Source organism: Diabrotica undecimpunctata, chromosome 2 (assembly GCF_040954645.1).
Source record: "Diabrotica undecimpunctata isolate CICGRU chromosome 2, icDiaUnde3, whole genome shotgun sequence".
In the NCBI taxonomy this organism is placed as follows: domain Eukaryota; kingdom Metazoa; phylum Arthropoda; class Insecta; order Coleoptera; family Chrysomelidae; genus Diabrotica; species Diabrotica undecimpunctata.
This window is the reverse complement of record NC_092804.1, coordinates 7,000,141-7,022,041: the sequence shown is the minus strand read 5'-3', so window position 1 is coordinate 7,022,041 and position 21,901 is coordinate 7,000,141. Positions and strand designations below refer to the sequence as shown.

Sequence of the window (21,901 nt, the reverse complement as noted above, 5' to 3'; positions counted from 1 at the left end):
ATGAAGAAATGCGAGATATGATTTGCGTATACGCACAAGAAAATTTTTGCGGTCGCTCGGCAGCCAGAAGGTATGGAATGTTATACGCAAACAGAAGGCAACCAAATTCCAAAACTTTTGCTGGATTATATCGTAGTTAAGGTGAAACTGGGTCATTTCACACTAAACATTGGGATGGTCGACCGAAACAAATCACACCTAATCAAGAAGATGAACTTTTGGTTCGAGTAGATGAAAATCCTGAAATAAGTTCACGACATCTATCAGCAGCAACAGGAATAAGTCAGTCGTCTATTGTTAGAATTCTAAAAAAAGAGAACCTCCATCCTTATCACTTCACTCTTGTTCAAAATTTACTTAAAACAGATCTTCCACGACGGTTACAGTTTTGCCAACGTATTCTGAATAAACATCGCAATGACAGACACTTTATTAAGAATATTATGTTCACCGACGAAGCAACTTTTACCAGACGAGGGGTTTTTAATTGGCGAAATAGTTATTATTGAGAAGAAGCAAACCCGCATGCTATTAAAGCTAGACATTTTCAGCATGAGTTTAAATTGAATATTTGGTGTGGCATTATAGGCGACCAACTACTAGGGCCTTATGTTCTTCCTCCTAATTTAAATGGAGATTCTTATTTATTCTTTTTGGTAAATACTCTTAGTGATATTTTAGATGATCTGTCACTGGATGTAAGAAGAAAAATGTGGTTTATGCAGGATGGAGCGCCACCTCATTTTTCATTAGCTGTTAGACATCATCTTAATGACGTATTTCCTCAACGATCGATTGGCAGAGGCAGTGATTTTCAATGGCCACCAAGAAGTCCTGAGTACAACCTGCTATATTTATATTTTTGGGGACATATGAAGTCCTTAGTTTATGCCAATGAAATTAATACACGAGACGAACTTTGGAGATACATTCAAAATGCAGCTAATCTTATAAGGGGACAGAATAATATTTTTTTTAACGTCCGAAAATCCTTTATAAAAAGAATTAGAAAAGGCATAGAAATCGGAGGAGACCATGTAGAACATTTAGTTTGAGTTTTTGTGAGTTCTTTTAAGTTAAAGTGTGTTTAGTTTTGATTTATCGTCAAAGCGGAAACCTTACGTTAGTTGCAACTTTGTTTATTAGTTTGGTATTTGATAGTGGAATTGTAAATAAAATACTATTTCTTGTCAAAGATTATGCCTCTGTGCCAATTTTGATAGCAATTTATAAATATACAGGGAAACTATTAGCAAAAAACGAAAAACAAAAATTAACTTTAACACCCACCCTGTATCTTTTTTCTCAGCAACATTTTATTAAGGCATATTTGGCCCAATAGCCATATTTTGGTCCAAATAACCTGTCCTTAGTCTATGTCCCAATAGTTATGACTCACCCTGTAGATTATCGCAAAGCGTTCGGCATGGTCAAATGGCAACACTTATGGCAGATACTAAATGACGTAGACGTACCACAACACTTAATTTCACTCATAACTGTACTATACGAACGCACTACTGGAACAGGTAATATATACATATATATATATATATATATATATATATATATATATATATATATATATATATATATATATATATATATACATAGTTTTCGGTTGGACAGAAATGTGTTCTCGTTTTGGTACTGGTTCCAATTTGTATTTCCATCTTGTCTGTTCTTCATCCTTTTCATCGCTGTTTTTATCTAGCAGTTAGTTCATTTAGAAATTCGTCAAAAGCCATCCGTAATAATCGAAAATCTTTAAAAATTATTTCAATTAGAAATATCACCCCCGCTATAAAATGGAATTTAATCAATCAAAAAATCAAAATTTGTTTTCCTTCGGTTCGATGCCTCGACTTAATTCGAAATGAAATTCAATTAAATCCAAAACACACTCCACTCAAGATTTTCCGCCCTTTCGAAATATCAAGTGTTCTCATTTAAATGGGTTTAACAGTATTTGACGCTTTTCATTCTTGATTCTTTTCTTTTTTAGCGCTTATATTCAATTAAATGTAGTGAAAAATGGAGCAGATTGAGCCTTATGCTAAAAAACGCCTTCTAAATTCATTTATTTAATGATAAATTGAATGTGAACTCTTTTTTGGATAATAAATGGAGAGGAAAGAGAAACAACTATAAGTATCTGAAATTTTTTCACCTCCTTAATCTGTCAAAACTTCCAAAACCTCATTATACAAAAAAGAAACACTAAACGATACATTTATTTTTTAGAAGGCACTGGTGCACTGATAAAAATCCATTTATTTAATTTTGAAATTCAAAAAATATAAGGATACATAAACGAAATATATATACTGTCTGTCCCAAACCCTTCTTTCAGTGCGTCACTAATTTTGACGTCATAATAGGATTTTAAGAATGTCGAGAATTATTGCATGATATTTTAGTTAAATTTGACAGTTGCAGGATCGTAATCTGTCTTTTTCTAATTGAAAATAATTTAATAATTTTAATATTAGTCTTTATTCTTTCTCGATATATCTCGGTATATTTAAAATATTTTTATTATACAATAAATAAATACAAAATTAAATTTTCACTGTAAAATGTCTGAAAATACTAACCTGGAATGACAATTATCATTTTATCAGATGACATTGTTAAAGTACTGTCACGATCGAGACAATTTGCATCAAATTATATTTATGCGCATCATTGATTGGATATCTATTTAGCGTATTCTAAACTCCAACCAATTATACATCCGTAAGTAGAATTAGCTTACGATAAATAATTTTCTAAGTTCTATGTATAATAATCACAGACTCACGTTTTTTTCTGTCACTTCTAGCTTAATATGTTAGAGAGAATTCGATCAACTACGCACTGAAAGAAGGGTTTGGGACGAACTATATATATTAATTACTATTTAAATGGGAATAAGCCACAATTAAAGGTTAAATACATTTATTGACGTTTCAATTTCCACTTCGGAAATCGTTCTCAAAATACAAACATTAGTAAATTAAACAAATTTTTTTTTTATTTTTTTTTTAACCTATTTATCTCTGCATTTCGTTTATCTTTTCACATTGGATCTACAGTTTTGATCGCTCTTTGGTATATGCTCACAACGACCATTTTCCTGGGTATCAGTTTTTTTTACTTCGCTCATTATCCGTTCATTGTTCTTTTTGTCTTTTACTGATATTCTCAGAGTTTGGCTCTTAGTGACTTTTTGGGTATTTTGGCACTTATGACATACTAATAATTCACCGGTATTCTACTATTATAATATTTGTTAATTCTTATTTGAAACCCAGGTAGTATTCTTAAAATCTCTAAAAGCAGAACAAGGAAAAACTGGATTAAAAACAGAAAGTAAATTATTTTTCCCTTTAAAAACAACTTTTTGCTAAAGTAAACAAAACCTCGTAGTGATTAAAGTTAAGAACATGTTGAACAGTTTGAAAATCGATATGCAAAAGACTAGAGATAGAGATCTTTGGAGACAGACAGTACACGATATCACGATGACCACTACACTTCCTCCGTGGGGTCAGGATTAAAGACAGAGAACGAAGAATAAAAAAACAATGCCAAATGGACGTAGATAAAACCCAGTTTGGCTGAATTAGATGAATCGCAAAATTCAACTGTATGTTTTAAAATTACCAAAAGATAACCACAAACAAAAAATCGTAGACTGGAAGCAAAAACGTGAGTTAGGAAAATCCATATTCTTCTTCTAATGCCGTCTCCACTAATGAAGGTTGGCTATAACCATTGCAAACTCCTGCTTTCCTTAAGAGCGTCTCTGTGTTTAACTCGGTCCAGTGGCGAATGTTTTTCAGCCAGAATATTTGTCGTCTACCAGGACCCCTTTTTCCTTCGATTTTACCCTTCATAATCAGCTGCAAATATTGTGTATGGCCGATTGAGACCATATGCGGAACAAATAGTTGGGGGATATCAATGTGGTTTCCGCAGGCAGAAGTCCACAATAGATCAGATCTTCGTCTTGAGGCAAATCTTGGAAAAGACTAGTGAATTTAATATAGACACACATCATCTTTTCATTGACTTTGAGAGTGCCTATGATAGCATCCATCGAGAATTTCTGATTCATGCACTGAAAGACTTTAATATTCCAACTCAACTCATTGATATCATAAAAGAAACACTTAAAGTACAAAGCAAAATTCGAATTCAAAACGAACTAACAGATACAATTCATGTGAGAACGGGCCTACGACAGGGAGATGCCCTATCCTGTATTCTATTCAACATCACATTAGAGAAAATAATTAGGGAGTCAAAAGTCCTTGGCACAAATATTGGCATTTGCAGATGATGTTGATATCATAGCCAGAAGCGAAAGAGAGATGATAGAAGCATTTAATGCGATAGAAAGAGCGGCACAAAACAGTGGCCTAAACATTAATGAAATAAAAACCAAATACATGAAGGTCAGTAAATCAACAGGCCAAAGAAACCTACAGAATCTGACAATAGGAGACTATAACATCGAAAGCGTGAAAAATTTTACATACCTAGGTTCACTAGTTATCGCAGATAACAATGTCAGCGAAGAAGTTAAGAGAAGAATACATATCGCTAATAAAACATATAATGGACTAATTAAACATCTAAGATCTAACAACATCACAAGAAGCACCAAATGCAAAATATACAAGACCCTGATAAAACCGGTCCTTGTATATGGATCAGAGACATGGACACTATCGAAAAGCGATGAAAACCTATTAGGCACATTTGAACGAAAAATCCTTAGACACATATATAAGGGGGTAAAGGAAAATGACATATGGCGCAGAAGATATAACTTTGAACTGTACACACCATACAACGAACCCGAGATCATAACATCCATAAAGATCGGACGTCTGCGCTGGATGGGCCATGTTGAACTAATGTTGGAGACTGAAACACCAAAACATATTATGAGACAAACACCAGTAGGAAGAAGGTCAAAGGGAAGACCCAAACTTAGATACATGGAACAAGTGGAGCAAGATCTGAAAACACTTAAGATTACCAACTGGAAAAACAAAGCAAGGAACAGAACAGAATGGCGGAAAATCCTAGAACAAGCCAGGACCCAGAAAGGGTTGTCGAGCTACTGATGATGATGAATCAGCTGCAAAAACTCGTACCATTTCTAAGTATGTGCTCCAAATATGCTGTCTTTCGCCTTTTAATGGTGGTCAAAAGTTCTCTATCTCTTTCCATTCTGTGCAACACCATTTCGTTCGTAATATGATCGGTCCATGGTATCTCCAAAATTCTAGGGGAATCCATACTCTTTAGGCTTTAGACTTAATTCTAGGGGAAAATTTTGAATTTTAAATGTTCTATAAAGTTCTATAAAGGTAATTAAATGTTGATGTTGGATCTTCAAGGCAGTGTGGTTTATAGATGCTTACTCTACAACAAAACTATGAGCAATGTCCACTGATCCCGAAGATAAGTTGGAGGTTCTGGAAATAAAATCCAGTTTACCAATAAATCCTACATTCACGTCCACGAAGTCTCTTTTTTGGCAGAAGAGGACCGAGACGCCGTCGTATCTCGTGGTTGAAAAATCTCCGACAATGGTTTGGGATGACTTCAGCGGAGCTGTTTCGCAGAGCAGTCAACAAAACCATGATAGCCTTGATGATCGCCAACATCCGGACCGGATAAGGCACTGAAGAAGAAGAAGAAGTCTCTTTGACGCGTAGCCATTGGATGCATTGGTTAATGTTAAATAACAGGAATATATCCACTAAGATATAGAAAACTCCTACAGAAAATCAGGCAAGTTGGAAAACCTGAACGTTTTCTACCCACCTCCTCCACCTCCCCACTTCCCCTACACCGCAATATTAAACAAAGATTTTCATTAATACACATGCAATACTCGATTAATGAGATCGATAATAAACTGGATATTAATATTAAATTTATAATTTTAAAGCCAAGTAGAAAATATTAGAGTATATCCCACATTTAAAATATATTCCGACCAACATCTAGTAGTTGAAACAACTGGAAGACACTTGCGCATTGATGTTTATAAAAACTCTGTTTATTGTCACCACTCTTTAAACTTCGTCTTGATCGGAGAAATATTAAAACTACGTCTTCGAGGATTATTTGGTATTTACGAAAGCGCTGTTTGTTTTCAGGTTTTGATCGGAGAAATATCAGAACCACGCCTTAGAGGTTTATTTTCAAGTGTGCCCTTGGCAAGCTATTCATTTGGAATTCTTCTAGTTTACGCACTGGGATCGTTACTACCATGGAGATATGTTGCAGGTAAGATTTTTACGTAGATTAGTTTTCGGTAATTGCCATCAAAGTAGAGGGCACCTTTGTACTCTTACCACTTTAGTGGAAAACAGTTAGGAAGGTTTGTTGGTCTCTCGTGTGCATTCGCTGTGCCTCTATCCCTATGAGGGATCGGCTTCCCTTTCCATTTTTTCATAAATTTATTGGATCTGATTGTTTTCGAAAACAACTTTCGGTTATAAGCAAACTTCTTATTGTGCCGTCTTCTGACGAAGAAAGTATTTATCGTTTTGATGTATGTGGCCCAGATACGATGTTTTTATTATTTTATTTGTGTTTATAAGCTTTCTACCATGTGCGATTCGTTTGAACACTTCTTCGTTTGAGACTTGCAGTCCAAGGAATTTTACGAATACGCCTATACAGCCACATTTCGAATACCTCAAAGTTTTTATAGATTGGGCTTTCAGATTCCCAGCTTCTAGCTCATATAGCAGTTGCGACCATGCATAAAATTCGATGAACCTTAATCTAATAGCCATACTCGATTTTATATTTGTAAACATTAACTTTTATTTTATAAATCCTTTTCGAGCTATTTCAATTCTGACCTTCATCTCCTTATCTTGATCTAACTGTGAGTTTATAATCGCTTCGAGGTATTTATACTTGTCGACCCTCTCTAACGGCTTTCCCTCCAATGTCAGATGTATGTTGTGAACAGGGGATTTCTAGATCATCATGATTTTTAGTATAGATGTAGTCCAATGTTTTTGCTTTCTCTGTAAATGATTTCTATAAGAATTTCTAAATCGTCTTATATTATTGCAGTATCGTCTGCAAGTCTTATGTTATTAATGATGCTCCCTCGAATCGTTACACCATCCGTTCTTTCCCATGATTGTAGTATAGATTTTTGATTAAATTAATATCTTTGAGATCTAGATGTACCTACGTGTTTCAAAGCATGTATAAGTTTACTATGTTGAACTCTGTCAAACGCTTTTTGGAAATCTATATAACATATGATTACGTTTTTATTATATTCCCTGCATTTTTTTAATGGTACTGTCTTTACTCACAATACCTCTCTTGTTACCATTCCACCTCTAAATCCAAACCGTGTCTTGTCTAATTGTTCTTCACATTTTTTATATACACGCTGTTGAATAACTTTTGAGTAGTATTTTTAAAGTGTAGCTCATGAGGCTAATTAATCGGTATTCATCGCAATATTTAGGATTATTTGTCTTGGGTAAGGGTAAAAGATATATTTTAACCATTTATCGAGAATGTGATCGTCGTGGTATATTTCATTCATCCAGCGTTCTTTAGCTTCCTTGATCTTTATATTGTTCTGAAGCTATTTTCTTGTGGCATTTTAAAGTAATTAATATTTAAATGGGAATAAGCCACAACTAAAGGTTAAAGTACGTTTATTGACGTTTCAATTTCCACTTCGGAAATCGTTCTCAAAATACAAACATTGAAAAAACAAAGTGGAAATTGAAACGTCAATAAACGTACTTTAACCTTTAATTGTGGCTTATTTCCATTTAAATAGTAATTTTCTTGATCTTTGTTTCTCTACTTTCTTCATTTGCTTTTATTTTTCTTTTCTTATAAGCTGTATAATATCTGGTATCATCCAGTCGTTTTTGGCGTTTGGTTCTTTTTTTGGACAGCCTTTTTTTAATCTCAAGTTAGTTTAGAATGGAAACGTTTGTCCTATGAGCTGTCCAAGGTATGCACAGCATTCTTCTCTAGCACGACATCTCAAAAGCATCAATTTTTTGGCGCTCGCGTCCGCGAAGAATCCATGTCTCTGCTCCGTATAGAAATATTAAGAATACAAGGGCATTCACCAGTCTCATCTTGATATTTTGAGAGATAGATCTATCTTTCCAAATTTTCTGCTTTATCAAAGCAAGCAAATCTCTCCGAACTTCTGCTTTACAGTAACCATCGTTAGTTATACTAGACCCGAGATAGACAAAACTGTCCACTATCTGGTATTTCTGTTACATGTTAGTCAGTTACAGAGTGTGGAATCTGTCGACCACCATTATTCTATATTATATCAGAATAAATATAAGAACAGAATCGGAAAATATAATAATTCATAAGTAAATAACTGGATATTAAGTGATTATGTACGAAACAAGACTTATACATTTCTCCAATATATTGATGGTTAATTCTATTACCTTTTTAATTACTTTTACTTGTTAAGTGTCATATTTTACCAAGAAAAAAACGGGTGTGGCAGTCCAGTGGGACTACCGGTGGAAGTTACACTTCTATACACGCATTCGCCATTACAAATTTATTTGGGAGTCAATCTGCACAATCATTACATATGTAATTCTATAGGTAAGACATATCAGAAAGAGAAACAGAATTAATAACAACTTACTAACAATGAAGGATTGAATCAATATTTTGATGAAAATGTATATTTTTATTTTCATATATGTATGAAAGGAGTTGAATGCAAATTTTTTTTTACACATACTCTGCAGTAAAATTCATTGTTTATTTTGTTATTAATATAATAATACAATTATGTTTTCATCTTGTTCAGCATTTGTGTTTGGGCATAAAATGTTATGAGTATTATTGTAGATATGCTTTTCTCGATTTGAACTGTCTTTTAGCAAAGCAAGTTCCATATACGAGCTGAGCTTTTGCTTATATTTAGTACAAGTTTGTTTTTCGTTGTTAGAAAAGTCTTCTAATTTTATTTTAGAAAACGGTAAAATGATATTTAAAATACCAAAATTTAGACCTAAAATAATACAGTATAAATTAAACTGCCATATTAATAAGTATTTAAAAATGACAATAATATACATAAAAAAATACACTACAATACAGTGCAACATAATTCCATATAATAATACAATACAAATAATAATTCAATATCCATAAGTATTTAAAAATGACAATAATGTAATAATATTAACAAAAAAGTCCTCCTCGACTGGGAATCGAACCCCGGTCTCCCGCGTGACATGCGGGTATACTGACTACTACAATACCGAGGACGTAACACAAATATATTTCAAAATTGACCGTTCTGGATCACACAGTGATTTATTGAGAATATTATTTTGAAATACAAAAGAATAATATAATTATGAACATTTAATAAATAATACAAAACATATCACATAAATTATAATATTAATAAATATTTTATTATATGTATAATATTATATGTATATATATCTTTATATAATATATATAATAATCAATTATATATACAAAAGGAACATTTTTATTCTCGAGAGAGGAAGAGAGAGAAAATATATCTTCTGTCTCTCTCTTACTCATTATCTTACATATGTAATTATTTCACAGATTCACTCCCATACAAATTTCCAACGTGGAGCGCGCGTATAGAAGTATAACTTCTAAAATTTTATAATGAAAATTAAATATAAAGTGTTTCTAGTTTGGTTATATTATTATGGCTTTTTCAGTATCTAGTACTATCCTGCCTGTAGCATCACTGTTGGTATTCTTCTTTCTACCAGAGAGCCCTGTATGGTTAACAAGGCAAGAGAAACTAGAAGATGCTAAAAAAGCCCTAATTTGGCTAAGAGGAGGAAATAAAATAAAGGTATAATTATTTTAAACATCCACATTTGGTTGAATCTTTGGTCGTAAGTATAACTCTATTTCAACATCGGTCTTATGGATATTCCTTTTGTCTGAGGAATCTTTAAATTCATCAAAAACATTGATAAAGATGATGCAGATGTGGAGGCAAAGCATTCGTCAGTTCTCCGACGTTTTCTTAGACTGTTTTGATCATAATAATCTTTGTTCGTAAATTGGGATTCTAAAATAGTTTTTACTACACTGATTCTTCACAATCTTCTAACACTTATTTTATTTTTTTTACAATAACACTAAAACGCAATTACTTCATCTATAATATACATTTATTTATGGCTTAACAATACCAGTTTATAATTCAAATTAACTCTACGATTTTAATTATTCCCTATATAGTGTATGCCCATGCTTCTAGACCTTTCTCGTTGCAAGAATGTTAACATGTCATGACTTCAGAGCCGTTTATGTGGAATCTCGTCTATCATCGAATGCTCTATTGGGTTATTGAACACCCACCTGAGGTACGGTGAGGTTACTCCTGACGCCAGGCCGTGGGAATATTGCCTCGAGAATCATTTAAATTGGACATCGATTGTAAGGCAAGGGCATAACACTAGCATAACCTTTACTGATGCCTTAACGTTCACCTGTCTTACCTCACTTACCTTAGAAAGTTCATTGCTTATTTTTCAAGGTTTTCTGACAGCAGAACATAGTTTCTATCCAAATTCTATCAATATTTCGTCGATACAACATGCTTTTTTTACATTTTTTTTACAAAACGCTTAAATAACCAAGATACTGCTGCAGTTCGATCATTAGTTTTACGTTCTTCTCGATCATCTGCATTGTTAAACCTAAAACAAAAGCAATAAAATATTTACACTAACTATTCAGTCAACAAACCTTAGACATGCGAGCAACACAAATACTCTTTTCAAAGATATAATAGATCTGAATATGTCTCGTCCCGTTCCATCTGTTGCAAATATTTCTTGAAAGTCGTCATCATATGGCTTATAAACTGCAGAGTAATTCAAGATAGCGAGAAACGCTGTAAATTCTTCCTTTGTTAGTTTTCTCAGTTCTGTTTTATCATAATTTTATGGGATCAGAGACATCACCACATTTTGCATGTCCTTTTAACCCCGGAAGAACTTTTACCAGATTGTGTTTTTATTTTGTTCTAATATTGAAATCTGGATTAGCCGGAACAGCAGACCACTTGTATTAATTTTTACCAAAATAAAACTTTTCATTTGTTGTTTCTAGCCCCTCTTCTTCTTCACCTATAGCCTGACTTTCTTGTGTTTTAGCATTGTCCCCCTGATCTTCCATCTCAGAATCAGAGTTATGGTCACTTTCTGGAGAAAAATCTTTGTCGTTGTAGTCCTCATAATCACTAAACTCGCTTTCTAATTCATCATACCACCGCCTTACACTTTCATCAAAAGTAAGCTCTCCAAAATACACTATTTTGGAAGAACCTGCCATTTCAGAAATAAAACACTATCAGCGTCGTCGTTCCACACAGACCCCAAATGAACTTTACCGCTGGCTATTCAGAGCAATACAGAATCACAGTTTACGTGCGTATATGGAGTGGCTTACGAGTGAAGGTAGATGGCACCGCCAGGCATAAATGCTAAATTTGCAAGTTTTACATGGATTTAAAAAAGTACTGGGGGTCCGGCTGACCAGACAACGCCAGTTGAGGGTTAAAATTTGGGTCCAAGAATATAGCCACATAATGTCAGTGGTGTCTTAGTTACTGAGATGAAATGGGCGTGGAGCGTCCAATCGTGAATCATGCTCGTACTCCATTGCTCACGTTCACGTCGTGAATCACAGTATTTCACGTAACTCGCTCAATATCTACTACGTTATACCTTAAGATTCTAGCTCTATGGTTCGTGAAAGTCTTTAAGTAAACATATATCATATGTAGTCACATGTCGTAAAGATTCAGTTTCATGTATGACTTGCCAATGCTTAAAAATAAAAGTGGTGGCAAAGTGAATGTGAAAAATTTATATAATAAATATTTGTCTTTATCACTCTCTAAAAACGTGACTAAATCAATCTGAAAAATACTTTTACTATAACATTTGTTTATTTTAGGCGAAACAAGAAATGCAGCATCTCATCGATCGACTAGAAGCAGAAAAAAAGTCACAGATAAAAGTAAATATCACCACCCTCTTCCAACCGGAAGTTCTGAAACCTCTAATTATTATAAATATATTTAACATACTTCAGCTATTATCCGGCACGTATCTTATCGTATTCTATGCTGTAGATATTTTACAGCACATTCAGGGGCCTCAAAAAGTCGATCATTTTATGGTGGCGATCCTGACTGCGTGCGTCCGTTTTGTTTTCTCGATAATGGGCAGTTTTCTCCTCACCTTTATCGGCCGCAGAGCGCTGGCATTGACGTCCGGCTTGGGGACTGCCCTCTCAGCCCTTTTTCTCGCCACGTTTTTACATCAGAACTGCCAAGGGCTCAACTACGTCCCAGCCCTTTTCGTACTAATCTACGTGGCAACTAATACCTTGGGATTCCTAATACTCCCCGGAGTTTTATTGGGCGAATTGTTCCCGGCTAAGATACGAGGGTTGTCCGGCGGCCTGACTTTTATGTTCTTCAATTTTGCCCTGTTTGGTGTCGCTAAAGTTTTTCCTTTAGTGAGAAGTGTTGTAGGCATTTCTGGAGTTTTCTGGATTTTCGGAGGGACCTCACTTGTGGCTTGTTTGTTCTTATATTTAACTTTGCCGGAGACGAGGTCGAAAAGCTTAAGTGAAATCGAGGATTACTTTCAGCAGAAGGGATTTTTGTGGACTAGAAGGAACCAACACGGACAGGGAAGTAGCGGACAGACTGGGAGTGGGGATGCTTAAGACTGCTTTACTAAATTATTATTTATATATAGTATGTGTTATTTTTGTTAAATAAATGATAAAAAATTTTGTTTATTTTTTTTATTTATATATCTCTTTGGTTGATCTGCACACCCCAAAAGACAAACTACACATTCAAAAAATTTGAAAAAATTTGTGAAGGTATATGTGACAACAAGAAGTATTTTGACAAATTTTGAGCCAACTTTATGTTTTAGTTTTCGAAAAAACCCAAAAAAACTACTTTTTTTAAGTATAAAGCGGGAAAACCAAACATAAAATTTTGTTAATTTTCTTACAGCATAAAGATATAATCATAAGAAATACTTATGAATTTTTTGAAAATTTTTGAATGTACAGTTTTGCCACAGTAGGAAAAAATAATATGTTCCGGCTTATAATAAAGCTACCGGTAAGAAACCGGACAAAATTTTAAGAACAACATATATAAAACTGAAAAAGTGGACAATATTTGCAATAAAACGTTGCATATTTTTTCCTAAACATATGAAAAATCTCGTTAAACCAGAACTATCTTGATATCTTGAACTGAAAAATTCCATCTGAAACATCGGTTTTAATATTTATCATCGACAGATAGCATTACCTTCGGGTCGTTCGAAACGCTTCAAGCGAAACGTCATACTAACACGGTTGCCATATCAGTTACTTTGTATAACACTTTGACAGATTACAACAAAATTTAATAAGAATGTTATCGGTGTAAATTTTGAACTGGCCATGCTGAAACCTACAGAATAGTTGATACTGTAACTTTTGTTTTGAAAGTACGGTGTTTAAAATCTACAAATAATATATGTATAGAAAACCTATTTAATTTTAAAAAAACCTATTTAGGCGTTTTTAGTTAATTATTTTAGTATTTATAAACAATAATGTTCTTTGTATAATGTATTAGTGGTAATTCTTATATTTTTATAGCATTAGTTTTTCTTAAGGAATTGACACGTGTCAACTTGTATTTTAAATCTTTTTTCTCTTAATTTTTCAAAATCTTCTTAAGATTTACGATGTGTTCTTGAAGAGAGGTTGAAAATACAATAATGTCCTCCATGTAGACTAGACATATTTTTCTTGTAAGTCCTTTTCATACGTTCTCCATTACTCTCTGGAATGTTGAGAGTGCAATTTTTGAGTCCGAATGGAATTCTCAGGTAATCATAGTAGCCATTTTCAAAGTTAAATGCAGTCTTCTGAAAATCCTCTTCGGCCATCTCAATTTAATGGAATATGGAAAACACAGTTGTAACTCAAAGTATGTTTCAAATGAAAGCTCTCACTTGGTAAATCAATTTGATCGTATCCTAAAATTGTGCTTTTCCAATTGTGCTAAAATAGTTGAAAAGACCACTTATGTCACAAACCTAAAGTATAAAACATAAATGAAACAATTGTTCTATAATTATAGCTGCTTTAATGGTCCTGAGATATGATTCTCACTCCGAGTGCCAAATATAATGGTTACACCCATTTTATTTTTGGAATCATTATTCAATATTCGCTTGTCCACTGCTGGATATAGATCTCCTTCACAAGTTTCCATCTGTTTCGATCATGTGCTTCTTGTATCCAACTCCTATGACAACGTTTTAGATAGTCAGTCCAACGTGTTAGTGGACGATCTCTGCTTCAGTAGGCATCATCTCTTAGTCTCTGTTCCAGTATCCGCTTTGCCTATCTGTTATCTGTCATTCGAGCCACGTGACATGCCCAGTTCCACATCAGTGTTGCTATTCTCTCTACAGCATCAGCTACTTCTGATCTTCATCGTAGCTGGCGGTTTGAGATCTTGTCTCGCAGTGAAACGGCTAACATGGCACGCTCCATCGTAATTTGAACCATACCCAGCTTTTGCACTGTTCTCCTTGTCATGGTCAAGGTTTTCGCTCCGTAAGTCAACTACAAAGTTTTCTTTTATTACGAAGATAGATTGGTATTAAACTAGCCTTTGATAGATGGCGCTACTTGATACCGAATTGGTTTCGGTGTTGACATTTGCCATTCATGACATGACGTCTGTCAAAATTTTAAGTTTTAAAAACAATTAGTTTGGTTTTTACAGCCGTCAAAGCAAGCAAATTTTGTGTTTTCGGAGAAATGGAAAAAGTCGAGTATCGTTCGGTGATTAAGTTCCTTCACAAAAATGGTAAAACGAATGTGCAATATTCGTGGTCGTAGCAGTGTTTTTGATGATGAGCGTCCCGGGAGGCCAAATGAAGTCACCACGCCGAAAATGATCAACACTGTACATGACATGATTATGGCAGATCGTCGAATTAAGCTCCGCGAGTTAATAGAGCTCCTAACAGTGGCGCACCGAGGGGGGGGGGGTTTTGGGGGTTAAACCCCCCCCCCAGGACCCTCTTCCGACACTGTTACTTACACATTTTAAGGACTCAAAATGAAAAAAAATTTTTGGTGACCAACCAAAACCCCCCCCCAGAGGCAAATTCTAGGTGCGCTACTGGCTCCTAAACATTTACTACGAACACGTACACAACATCATTCACCATTATTTATACAAAAAAAAACTACCTGCGCGATGGGTGCCGCATTTGCTGACAATCGATCAAATGCAAAAACATGTGACCACTTTGGAGACGCTGTTGGCGATGATACGGCGCGATCCGAAGGATTTTTTTCGAAGATTTATCACCATTGATGAAACCTGGGTGCATTATTACACACCGGATACCAAAGAACATTCGAAACAGTGGTGCAAACGCGGCGAAGGGCCGCCGAAGAAGGCAAAGAGTGCACATTCGGCTGGAAAAGTGATGGCGACTGTTTTCTGGGATGCGAAGGGCATCATCCACATCGACTACTTAGAAAAAGAAAAAACAATCAATGGTGAGTACTACGCAGGATTATTGGATCGATTCGATGCAGAATTGCGTCGAAAACGCCCCGGTTTGGAACGCAAAAAAGTGCTCTTTCACCAAGACAATGCACTAGTAAATTTTTTATTGTAAATTATGTACGGCACATTAATCATTATTTTCCAAAAATCGGACGGCCAAGATAAAATCGGAATTACTTATTTTTGTTACACCGCCATGTTCTATTCTTCACCACCTGTCCGAAAGTAACCTTATTTCCGGAAACACGTCATCGCTTCTCCTCCATGCGCTTACAACTAGCTGTCAACTTACCGTAATCTTCTTTTTTGGTATTGTTAACAGCAGGTTGCAAATACACTAATTACTAGGTATGCAACCAGTTTAACGATTGTCAGAATGTAATTCTGTAGCCTGGTTTCAAAGATGGCCAACTCCATTTAGCAAAATTTTCAGTATAGGTAAAAAACTGTTTAAACTACTTCCACACAATGGGTACAGTTGAATTTTTTTTTGTTGATTAATAATGATTTCCAGAGCATCTTGGAATAATAATATTTATGCTTTTTACTGTAGTTAAAGGGATATTTAACGTTGAAATATGGAGTTGGCCGTGTTTGTAACCAACATGTGGAGATAGACGTTTTTGTCACCAAAAATATTGCTGATGGTGTCGCTGATATCTTAAGTCAGCAGTAATATACTGAAGATTTTTTTGGTGAAAATAAAAAAAGTTGAAATATGTGTTACAAATATTAATTTATTGGGCTAATACAATATTTTTCAATAAAATTTAAAAACCCGATCCGATCAATACACTAACTACAAAAGTTCTTTAGATACCTGCTTGATCGGTGGACAATATCTGACTCTTACAATAATTCTGAATCAAAAGTCCACTACAACTTGGTTGACTTCCATGACTTCATCACAGTCTGCATTATTTGAGCACTCACATTCAGGAAGTGGATTTTCAGGCATCATTTCATTATTGTTTATCACTTCGTGATACCATTTCACATTTTCCATTTCACTCCATTTTTCACCATAATGTTTTTGTAATAAAACCCGCACGTCTTTAATTTTTAACGCATTCACTTTGACTCCAAGCGTAAGTTCAGTTGGGTTTATATTCCACACTTTTTTCCCTAGTCTCATGACACTCAAACTTGAATTAATTGGGAAACTATAGTTTTGTTCGCCACTGACAGTTACTGACTTTTGTTTCTTGGTCAGAATTAACTTTTTGACTTGTGAAATTTTGAAATGAAGATTTTTTGGGTCTTTAACACAGTTTTTAGCTTCTGACTTCCAATCTTGGTTGGTCCAGTCTTTTCCTAAAAGTTTGACTGTCCCATGCTTACTAAATTCTGAATGATACTCTTCAAGCTGCACAATTGTATCTCTTTTCTTTAAACTTCGTTCTATGCCACCAAAAATTCTATCACTAGGCATATATGAGTGACCGGTAACAGGAAACACAAGCTCCACTGTCGTGATTGAAGTTTTAGTCCTGTGCAGCCAAGAAATGCACATCGTTAATACAATAGTATTCTTGTTTTGGCCTGGACACCCATCAGCTACCATCCTTAAGGTGTCTTTTCCTTCAAAGTAACCAGATTTAGATCTGCACTCAAGTTCTTCAAATACTGCAGAGGCTATTTAATTCGAAGACTTTTTCATTTCGTGTTCGGCCCAAGAGTAAATTGATACATTTTCTTTGCGTAAAGCTTCGGTTCCAGTAGAACATCCAGAAACTATCGTCAGATTATAGCAGTATAACTGTCTTGAATAGTACACACTCTGATCTGGGAGCTTTGGCAGAGGCATATTTTTTTGCATGTCGTACGACATTATAGCAACATTAGGTTCATCTTTTTTCAAAAGGTTAAAAAACCCTTTAGCACGGGTAGTGTGAACAGTGTATTCTGCTTTAAGCGTTTGCAATATTGCTTCATTTTTTTCAACTTTAATTTTTTCTTTGTACTGAAGGCAGGTTGAACACACATCTGTCGAAGGCCTTTTAAAGCTAATGTTGAACCTAGTTACGAATATGTGTCGGAAAAACGACTCTTTAACTTTAAATTCATCAACAACGGATTCTTCGTACATCTTCCACATTTTAGAAATAGACAGGGTGGAATCAAGATAAATACGAGTACTCCTCGCTCTACTGTAATGTGATTCTGTGCCTTTAAACTGCTTTACAAAATGTATTACAGAATCAATTTTTTTCTGATATATGTTAGCCTTCCTATAACCACCTCGAGTTTCCACGGGGATGAGACATCCGTCTTTTTTAAATCTTGTGAAAACACCTTCAACTCTGTGTTTTGTGATTCCCAATACATTAATAAACGTGTTCCTACATATCTCTAATCTATTTTCTGCTGTTGTTTCAATACAATATTGGTAGGTTACGCCTTTAGTATGTCTTGATCCGTCTCCTGGTCTGGTTCTTTTTGGTTGTTCTGCTGTGCAATACTTAAGAATGAAAGCATCTTGGCTGGCTTTTGTCTTTTCAGAATAAAATGCACTATGAAACCTATTAATATCTTGCATCTTCAATAAACTGCAATTTTTCTTCCCTCTGTGGCCACATGAAGGAGCACCAGGTAATCCCTTTGAACTGTACCTAAAACAAACATTGGATTCAAAACCAAAATACAAACTGTTTTATGTCAGGGAAACTTATTTTATTCTAACATAAGTTAAAGAAAAATAAAAATAATGTGAAGTGTGAATAGGTTAGGCCTACTAGAAATTGTTCCATTTTCACTCTAATATAATATAATATAATAACTAGGCCTAGGCCTAAGTAATAGTAATTTTAAATGAATGTTATTTAAGTTTGTCTATTAGTTTATTCAATGTTAGGTTATGGTGTAATACTAACCTCAAAATCTTCTGTTTGGCTCTTTTCCAATTTGAAGGATTTGGTAGTTTCTTTCTTCCTTTCAACAAAGGAGATTCTTTAACATTAGTTCCTTCCATGTTATTTCTGCAGGTTTATTACAGTAATATCTTTTTAGTACATTAGTAAAACTTTAAAATACTAAACAATAAAACAACGCCAGTCACAACACACCAGAATAGCTCAGTTCACTGCTGTCTTCTGTTTCACCTGAGGCGGTGAGGCCACGTGACAGAATGAAGCCATCTGATTGGTGCTTAGTGGAGATGGCCGTTTTTGTCACCAACATATTTGAGAGCTGGCCGATTTTGTAACCAATCATTGAATAGTACCCATTCAAATGCAGTTTTAACATTGTTCTGGCCATTTTTGACACCAAAACTATTTAGATTTGGATTCTCCATGTTATTTTACACAAGAATCCGTCAATATCTGAATTTTCAAAAAAATGGAGTTGGCCATCTTTGAAACCAGGCTACAGAATTATTTTCTATCCTTGGTCAAGTACTGGAAATTACTTGAAACTAATACCTTTTAGATTCCTAATACTCCCTGGAGTTGACGGACAACTGTAGCCGGCGGCCTGACTTCTATGTTCTTCAATTTTGGTGTAGGTTGTAGGGATTTCTGGATTTTCGGAGGAACCTCACTTTTGCAGCTTATTTGTTTTTATATTTAATTCTACTGGAGACGAGGTCGAAAAGCTTAGTGAAATCAAGGATTATTTTCAGCAGAAAGGATTTTTGTGGATTAGACGGAAATAGAATTAGGAAGTCGGTCTTATTTTTGTTAAATAAATAATAAAAACTAAAGTTTTAAATATTTTTTATTTAAAAATCTTTTTTAAATAAATAAATAGATTTCTTAATTATGCTATAGTTAAAAAAAAGTAAACAGTCGTTACTCAAGGTCAAATTAAAAGTTGTCAATTAGTGGATCAATTTAAATGCATAATCAAATTTCGAGCGGTTCCTAAGATAATCGAAAAAAAAAAACTACTAGGTTACTAAGCTAAGAAACAAAATATAAATGGAACATAAAGCGAGAGGTTCTGACTTCAAACAAAGGTGGTGTCCACATACTTACTTTATCAATGTAACTTTATATTAGGAGGAGGGTAATATCGCGCGGATAAGCAGAAACTTACAATTTACACAATAAACAGTTGACAAATTGGTGAACTCTGGACAAATATGTTTGGTTTAAGATGTGCAAGATAAAAAAAAAAAATAAAAAATATATTTCTAAAATATTCTACAAATACGCAATACGTGCATATTGTATTAAAATAAATGTCGTTTTAATACTTCTGCTTTCTTAATAGTTTTTTTGCACCATTCGCATTGAAAAACTTCAGCTGACTCCCTACCACTACAAGCTGCATGTGTCCATACTTCACACCTAATGCAGCGATACAAAGGTTCCTTGTTTTTCCAAATTCATTGCATATGACGTATACTTCATTGGCTACAGGAGACTTGCGATATGGTTCGATTTCACAGAGATCCGAATCGCTACTATCCATTTCTATAGATTATTCAGAATCATCTCCATCTTCAATACGTCTTTTATTTTCCGTAGTTGTATTATTCTTAGCAAAACTTTTCGTTTCAATTTTTTTTACTTTTATATCACCATTCTGCTCTTTTCCTCTTGCTTCTCAGTTTTCGAGACGCGCTTAGCTTTTTTGTCCACGAAAATATCCTTCACTGGTGTAGCAATCCAAATTTCTGATTGTTGTTTCTTTGTTTTTGTAGTAGACTTTTTAAATAATTTCTTTCGGACAGGAGCTACATGTGATTCTTTAACGACACCTGAATATGAAGGTAAAGGACCAGCTTTTGGCTCTGGTAAAGCTCTTGATGCCGATGGTATATGTATCGCAGTAGCTCTTGATGTCGATGGTTTCTGTTCCGCAGTAGCTCTTGATGGTGTTAATTCAGAAATGTTTTCATTTTCTCCTTGATCGGCCACTAGAACAAGTTCTCTAAACTGTTCAGCTAGTGCAAAGTCCTCCTCCGAAAACTAAGTTTAGTAAAAGGAAATATTTCGGTTGATCTGAAACCTGATATTTCCTTTTCCGTACTTGCTACCTTTATGTATGCTTGATTGAACAAGCGTGCCAGATCTTACACCACGATATTCTCATGTGCAGTCGAAATCATATGAGAATCATAAATGGCAAAGAGAGCTTTTTTTAAGAGGCACAAAAAATGTCTAATGTAGGGGCTGGAGGTGGTTTGACGTATGAGGTCAATATATATGACGTATCGAGGCAAAATGTAATTTTCTTTGCAGAAAATATAAATATCCAATGATCTTTGGCTTGAATGATTGTCCAATACCAGCAAAATCGGCTTCAGTTGATGTTACATAGTTCTGGAAATGCTTAAGCCATTTCAAGAACAAAAAATCGTTTGACTACTCGTTGTCTAATGCATATATACATCCTATTGGACCATCTCTCTCTAAATGTGGAGAGAACCGTTTTCTAGAATAAATAGTAATTGGTTTAAGCACCAATCACCACGGAAAACGATGAAAAAGCGTTGTAAGCATCTAGAAAATTTTGTAAAATAATAAAATCGTTAAAAAAACGTTGGAAAGCATTTAAAAGCTTTGAAACAAGACTAAAAACGATAGAAACGCGTTGTAAAAAAGTATATACAAGCGTTAGACAGCATTAAAAAGCATTGGAAGCTGTTAAAACCATACAAAACATGACAAATATGCTCTTAACAAGCTTTTTTGACAATTTGGCAATGCTTTTAAAGCGTTTTTCTGTTTTATTCTGCTAATGTACACGTACAAAAGCTTTAACCACTAATCACAACGGAAACATGATAAAAATGTGTTGTAAAGATCAGAAAAGCGTTATAAGCATTGGAAACGGTCAAAAAACGTTGAAAAGTAGTACAAAAACGTTTAACAATTAAAAAGTTATATTTAAACGCTTTGAACATATTGGCTTTACATTTTAAACACTTCAAATACCTATGAACTCACTTTAGCGGCGACAATCGTGTTAAAATATGTTAAAAGGCGATGAAATGTGTTTAAAATCGTTGACAAGTGTTACAATTAAGCAAAACAAGGTTAAAAATCCGATTTCGCGTTCTACTAACTCCTATTAATGCTTTTTCGATTTTTCCTTTTTGTGTAATATGCAACATTCAACCAGCAGCGGGAAAGTGATAAGGTTTACTATTTTGGACAGTATTGCAAGATCTTGAAGTAACTCCAGATAAAAATCCATCTTGTTCACAAATTTGGATTTGGAGAACATTATCTCTACGGCCTTTACAAACACCTAGTGGCGACCATGTTTCTCCATTTG

At 34.5% G+C, this 21,901-nt stretch overlaps 1 protein-coding gene across 1 annotated transcript in view; it reads left to right on the top strand.

Annotated features, from left to right (window-relative positions):
• The window catches only part of pippin (solute carrier family member pippin), a 59,250-nt gene extending 46,395 nt beyond the window's left edge, over positions 1 to 12,855 (top strand). The window contains exons 5-7 of the mRNA XM_072522180.1: positions 6,165 to 6,294; positions 9,753 to 9,892; positions 12,013 to 12,855. Coding sequence (XP_072378281.1) covers positions 6,165 to 6,294; positions 9,753 to 9,892; positions 12,013 to 12,792 — 1,050 coding nt within the window. The 3' untranslated portion in view covers positions 12,793 to 12,855. The remainder of the gene's footprint in view (positions 1 to 6,164; positions 6,295 to 9,752; positions 9,893 to 12,012) is intronic.
• Positions 12,856 to 21,901: the final 9,046 nt, after the last annotated feature.